General features: G+C 40.7%; 1 protein-coding gene across 1 annotated transcript; it reads left to right on the top strand.

Annotated features, from left to right (window-relative positions):
- The first annotated feature begins 663 nt into the window (after positions 1-663).
- Positions 664-5,980, top strand: psmb7 (proteasome 20S subunit beta 7). The gene is made up of 8 exons (XM_023397897.2): positions 664-748; positions 1,484-1,577; positions 1,910-2,007; positions 2,308-2,448; positions 2,693-2,808; positions 4,408-4,466; positions 4,563-4,714; positions 5,767-5,980. The coding sequence occupies exons 1-8, from the start codon at positions 687-689 to the stop codon at positions 5,876-5,878; spliced, it is 834 nt and encodes a 277-aa protein (XP_023253665.1). The 5' UTR covers positions 664-686; the 3' UTR covers positions 5,879-5,980.
- The last annotated feature ends 272 nt before the right edge of the window (positions 5,981-6,252 follow it).

Genomic DNA, 6,252 nt, shown 5'->3' on the forward strand with positions numbered 1-6,252 from the left:
AATTATACTAACATAAGCTGTGCCTTCTCATACTGAGACTGTGGTCCATCAGTTTTTGGAAGTGTTTACATCTATACCTTTAAACTGGCAAGATATTTGTAGGTTTATCTTGGATGATATCATATGCAGCTTTGAGCTTCTACTGGAAAAGATTTGGGGGCGTTTCTTAAGGATCAACGCAATATGAAAGAGAGCATTTTCTGATCATCCTCATTATAGGCTATTATTTGCAAAGTTTTATATTCATAAATGTGAATTTGCTAAAGTGAAACCTCACATTCATGTTTTCAACAAAGAAATTGTGTTATATATTAAGACTCTTTAAGTGACTTAAATTCATTTATGTTTACTTCTGGCATATTTTATTCTATTGTATTAGATTAGATTAGATTAGATTAGATTAGATTAGATTAGATTAGATTAGATTAACTTTATTAATCCCACAACTGGGAAATTCATTTACCACAGCAGAAAAATAAACATCTATAGAATAAACATCTATTATTATTATTAAGTTATTATTGTTTTTCTATATCATTATTAACCCATATGTATTTTTTACGCATACATCTATTTGAATTGACTCAGCGGGAGAAAAAACCACCCGCCATAAAACGAAAGAAGAAGAAGAAGAAGACGAAGTCACTTCCTCTACTTCCGGGAAACACAAATCCTCATTCACCAAGATGGCGACATTGACAGTGAGCCGGCCACCCATCGCGGGTTTCAGTTTCGAAAACTGCAAGAGGTGAGTGCGTTTTAGAGAATGAAAGTGAGACCAGAGTCACTGCAGCACTTAGTTTAATCAGTTTTTTTTACCGTTTGTACGTAGACTTTGAGAACAACAGACGAATTTAAAGCGTTTTTCCTAGCGATGCTAGCTCAGGTTCCCTTGGCTCCGGTACAATGACTCAGGCGTTTTCCCCCACACACAGTTATGATTCACATTGGTTAAACATTATACAGGTTTTCTCGTTTTAGAACATGTATAACAACAATGTATGTAGTATATATATTTACTGTCTATTATATTGTTGATGTTATCTTATAAAGAAAATTACGTGTCGGAACGTTTTTTTCTCTTGATATTCAACCCGCTACACATGAACAAACTGTAATAACACCACCACTCACCGCTGAAACCTAATGGAGCCACTGTGTGAGAAAAGCTGGATATCCTGAAACACGGATACATTTAACAAAATCCCATGGTTTACCTGTAGTTCTGTGTGAGACATATTGATGTGGACCAAAGGCTTCCACATGGAAACATGAAGTGAGATATTACACCATGTACATTTCACTAACAACTGGAAAAATGGAGGTGTTGTAAAACTTCAGACTGGTATTGATAGTTTGCTTTACTGTGTTTTGACAGTCATGGACTGACTGCAAGAGATATTTGTTTTGAATGAAAATGTCAGCAGTGTGTTATTAGCAGTCATGTGCTTATGATTTTTTTTTTTTTCCTTTTATGTATTAGAAATGCAGTTCTGGAAGGCGAAGTTAACAAAGTGGGATGCAGTTTACCTGCTGCTCGTAAAACAGGAACTACCATCTGCGGTGTTGTCTTCAAGGTGAGTGGCAGACACCATGTTGCTTCAAATAAGTGAGTTGAGCCTGACAATGTGAGCGAAAAGGTGCTGGTGTAAATGAATATTCAAACACATACTATTCTGCCACGCTGTGTTAAATCTAGTTGACTGTTCACACTGGCCAGTTTTAATACACAGGGTGATAGGCTCAAGGGCTCAAGTTGTGGTCAAAAAGCTTTGAGTTCGTAAAATTGATGTTCACAAATAATTCAAAAGTTTGTGGTTTTAAATCAATATCAACATAAACAAATCAGCAGGAGAAAGTCTGTTAATGTGTAGAACAGATTTGTAACTGATGATGTCTCTCTGTGAAGGATGGCATTGTCCTGGGAGCTGACACCAGAGCCACTGAGGGCATGGTGGTGGCAGACAAGAACTGCTCCAAGATCCACTACATCTCCCCCAACATTTAGTAAGTGGCAGGTTTCAATACACTGCAGGTGTTCATGTTTACAGAGTGTGGTTATTTGAGTTGTTTGCTCAGGACTCATACTGTTCCACACACAGCCTTTTTGTATTCAGATGAAGAAAGATGAACTTCAGTCATGTCTAAGTTTTTATAAGAGTCCACATGAGCTCCAGTCATCTTTTTGAATTTTCTGATCCTGCAAATAGTGACTTCAATGAAATATTTATTTTATTCTTTTCCAACTTCATGTGACTGCTGTGTTGTAGAACTGACAGACTGTTGTGTATTTGTGTTACTGTCCAGCTGTTGTGGAGCAGGAACAGCTGCAGACACAGAGATGACCACACAGATCATCTCCTCCAACCTGGAGCTGCACTCGCTCTCCACCGGCAGGCTGCCACGTGTGGCCACTGCTAACCGCATGCTCAAACAGATGCTGTTCAGGTACGCTGCTCACACTGCATCATTGTAGGAAAAAAAAAAAAAAACATGTTCAGATATGTAAACACATTGATGCCAAAATTACTGTTTAATTTGACACAAACATTCACTTGGATTGAAGGATTAATGATTTGATTTTTGTGGTCAAAAGTAGTTTTCAATAGTTTTATACTTGGTATGAAAAATGAAGGAAGTCTCTGATATGTTCATACATGTGACTGTGAAATGTGTGTGTCTGTGTGTTCAGGTATCAGGGCTACATCGGAGCTGCTCTGGTCCTGGGTGGAGTGGACTGTAACGGACCTCACCTTTACAGTATCTACCCTCACGGCTCCACTGACAAGCTGCCCTACGTCACCATGGGTCAGTCTCAAACATATTAACAGTGTTGTACTGGTGATGGACTCACACTGAAGCTGCCTGACTGTTACACAGTGAGGAGAAATGAACCTTTTTATAAAGTCATGCACGTGGCAGCACATTAGCATGAAGACACCTCCCTCTGCTGTGTCAGCTCAGCTGTGATGCGTTCAGTGAACTAATGGAGATCAGAGGAGTCACAGTGCTCTCAAGTGGACTGACTAAGCAAAAGCAGTCACTAGTAATAATAGAACACAAATACACACTTTAGCTTTCCATTATTTGTTTGTTGTTTTATATTAGGTTATATCTGTTTTCTGAAGGCTTGTTAAGAAAGCCTTAGCAGTACGCTCAATAAGCAGCAGTGAGTTTACAGTCTGTCTGTGATTGGCTGGTGGAGTTGGTTGAGATTAGGGGTGGGCGATATGGCAAAAATATCATATCACGATTTTTTAAAAATAAAATCACGATTTCTATTTTATCACGATCTTAAATTGGAAAAACAAAAACAGACAATTTAGACCAAAGAACCTTTCTTAACAGATTTTTTGCCTGCATGTGCAAACAACGTAAAGTTTAAGGTAAACAACAACAACATTCTAATAAAGTGCCCTCTTGCAAAAGTAGTAACAGAAAGTAAAATATCAATCAAAGACATTACTGACAGTCATTTAAACAGGATTTATTTATCAAAACACTAAATAGCTTATTGATCAGTTGCGGAAAATCCAAACCAACTCCATATAATGGAGGTGGAATTCTTTTAGCAACCAACTCCGTTTGGCTTCCAGCCATCGTTCTGCATGTGCTACCACTACACACACAAACAAGGAGGCGGGTAGGAAAGCGCGTCACTGTCCGTAATTCGCTATGATTGGTCGGTCAGGTTGACGACGTCAATACGTCTGGTGCGTCGGTGCATCAGCATAGAACTGCAATTTATAGAATGTGCCCTAGACGATCCCACGATCCCTGCAGTTTGAAAGATCGTCTTCACGTTGTAATCCTTCACGATCTAATATCGTCATATCGCCCACCCCTAGTTGAGATCATGTGCAGCTCAACATGTATTTAATCTGTTGAATCATGAAGTGTCAGGGTTATGTGAAGGAAGCTGAACATGACTTCAGGCAGATGTGTGGATTTTGGTTTTAGTGCAAAGATTTACCTGGTGTCAGAACCAAAGCCACACCTGAGTTTGTTGCATCTCAAGGAGGACACACAAATCCAAAGAGAAATACCTGGTGCTGCCGGCTATGCTGTAGTGAATCTCCAGGTAAATACGAGGTGCTCTGGTAGAAGTTGAGATGGTTACTTAGATACAAGGAAGCTGCTGGGCTGACCTCAGGCACACTATAATGGAAAATAAAACGCTGACCGGTCTTCCTCAGGGCGTGGTTGGAAAGGAAAGTAAACCAGAGTGAAGCGTCGTGATTCCTTATATAGACAGATCTCACCTTACCAATAGGCTATATAGATAAGATATTAATTATCATATCATATGATTATGTTCAATAAAATGATAGTAATTTTTTACCATACCATTTTAAACGATAATGTGTAAGCCAGTTTACAAGAAAGTTCTGAAATCTGTTTTTAAAGGCTCCGGGTCTCTGGCTGCTATGGCCGTGTTTGAGGACCGCTACAAGCCTGACATGGAGGTGAGTCATTATTTATATTCATGGTAAATACCGCAGACTGTCCTGTGAAGTGTCTGATGATCCCAGACTGACCGCCTGTAACACTTCCTGTCACAGGAGGAGGACGCCAAGCGGCTGGTGCGTGACGCCATCGCTGCAGGTATCTTCAATGACCTGGGCTCTGGCAGCAACATCGACCTGTGTGTCATCTCCAAGGGCAAAGTGGACTACATCCGGCCCCACGATGAGGCCAACAAGAAGGGGGTCAGGTGAGGACCATATCAGTGATGCTTCTAGAACTGTTTATCTGCTGTTTCATTTCATTTCAGTTTGTTGATGTTGAACTGAGGGAAACTCATGTTTTCAGTTCCAGAGACAGAGATGAAGTTGATCTGTTCTCTGGCAGCTTCTCTCTGTCTCCTCCTCTCACACATTTCATTTCCCCACAGTCGATATGGAAGCTCATTAATGTGCGGAGATTAATGTCAGGAGATTAAAATCTGGTCCACATACACACACTTTGATATTTCTGGGAATTCACTGGATTAAAATGGAAGTAGCTCACCTGATGGAGCGTGTCCCATTAAGGCCGAGTCCTTGATGCAGTATCCAGGGTTCAGACCCGGCCATTTTGACAAAGCCCTCTGCTGCATGTCGACCCGTCTCTCTGTCTCTCTCTCCTCTTATGTTCCTGTCTGTCTCTCCTCTTCACTGTCACAGTAAAGGCATTAATGGCCAAAAAATAACTTAACTAAAAACTCGATCTTCCATTTTTTTTTATGTGTTGCTATGGTGAATCATAGTATCAAAGAAGAACCAATAGCAGCTGTTCACATTTTCATAGTTGAGGAAGTGGTGATGTGTCTCCACCTCTGCATTAACAGGCTGTCATCACAGAGCATGTTTCATCGTTAACTGGACTCATTAACTCTCCATCACACGATGAGCTGGTGGTGACTCCTTGTCTTGTTGCTTGTTCTGTTTAAAGAGTGATTGAGCTTGACGCCTTGCAGCTGTGAGTACAGATGTTGAGTGTTCTGGTGCCGCCGCCTCTCACTGATCTGAACCTACTAATAACCAACTTTTTTTTATTTTTGATTTTTTTAATCTAGCCACTTACTTAGTTTGACTTTCCATAAGCCCAGTGTGTGGTTGTGTCTTTGGGTGGTTGTGTTGAGTGGCGTGGCGTGGCGTGGCGTGGCGTGGCGTGGCGTGGTGTGGTGTGCTGATGATAACATCTCTGATTACACAGGCTCCATCCAACACTTCACTGCTTGAATTGAAACTCATTATTCCACGTGTCTCATTTCCCCTCATGTAGAACTGGTGACTACAAGTACAAACGAGGAACCACCAGTGTGTTGACGAAGAAGGTGACCCCCCTGGACCTGGAGGTGGTGGATGAATCTGTACAGACTATGGATACGTCCTAAAATACTTTGACCATGTTTTCTTGATGTAACTCACCACCCGTCAGAATTCCTAATGCAAATGGCTCCTTTTTCCATGATTTACAATAAAAGTGTTTGAGTTGGTTCATGTTTTGTTCTTTTGTCTTTAAATTGTTGAACCACAAATAAAACAGGTGTCAGTTTTAACAGGACCACGAGTTCAAAGCTGCTGGTTTTGTAAGTGTGTTTCAGCTGAGGCCTGGACGATAATCAAGTTCAACATACCCGGGAGAACTTTTAGTTAACTGAAGCTAACATTGACCGGACTGGATAACCTGTACTGCCAAGCAAGTTATCAACTGGTTCGGTTAATACTGTGTTTACCTGTCCAGGTATGAGCGCGTTCACATGAAAGA

This window comes from Seriola lalandi, unplaced genomic scaffold (genome assembly GCF_002814215.2).
Source record: "Seriola lalandi dorsalis isolate HSWRI2012SDOR001 ecotype SW California unplaced genomic scaffold, Sedor1 jcf7180002054939, whole genome shotgun sequence".
NCBI lineage: Eukaryota > Metazoa > Chordata > Actinopteri > Carangiformes > Carangidae > Seriola > Seriola lalandi.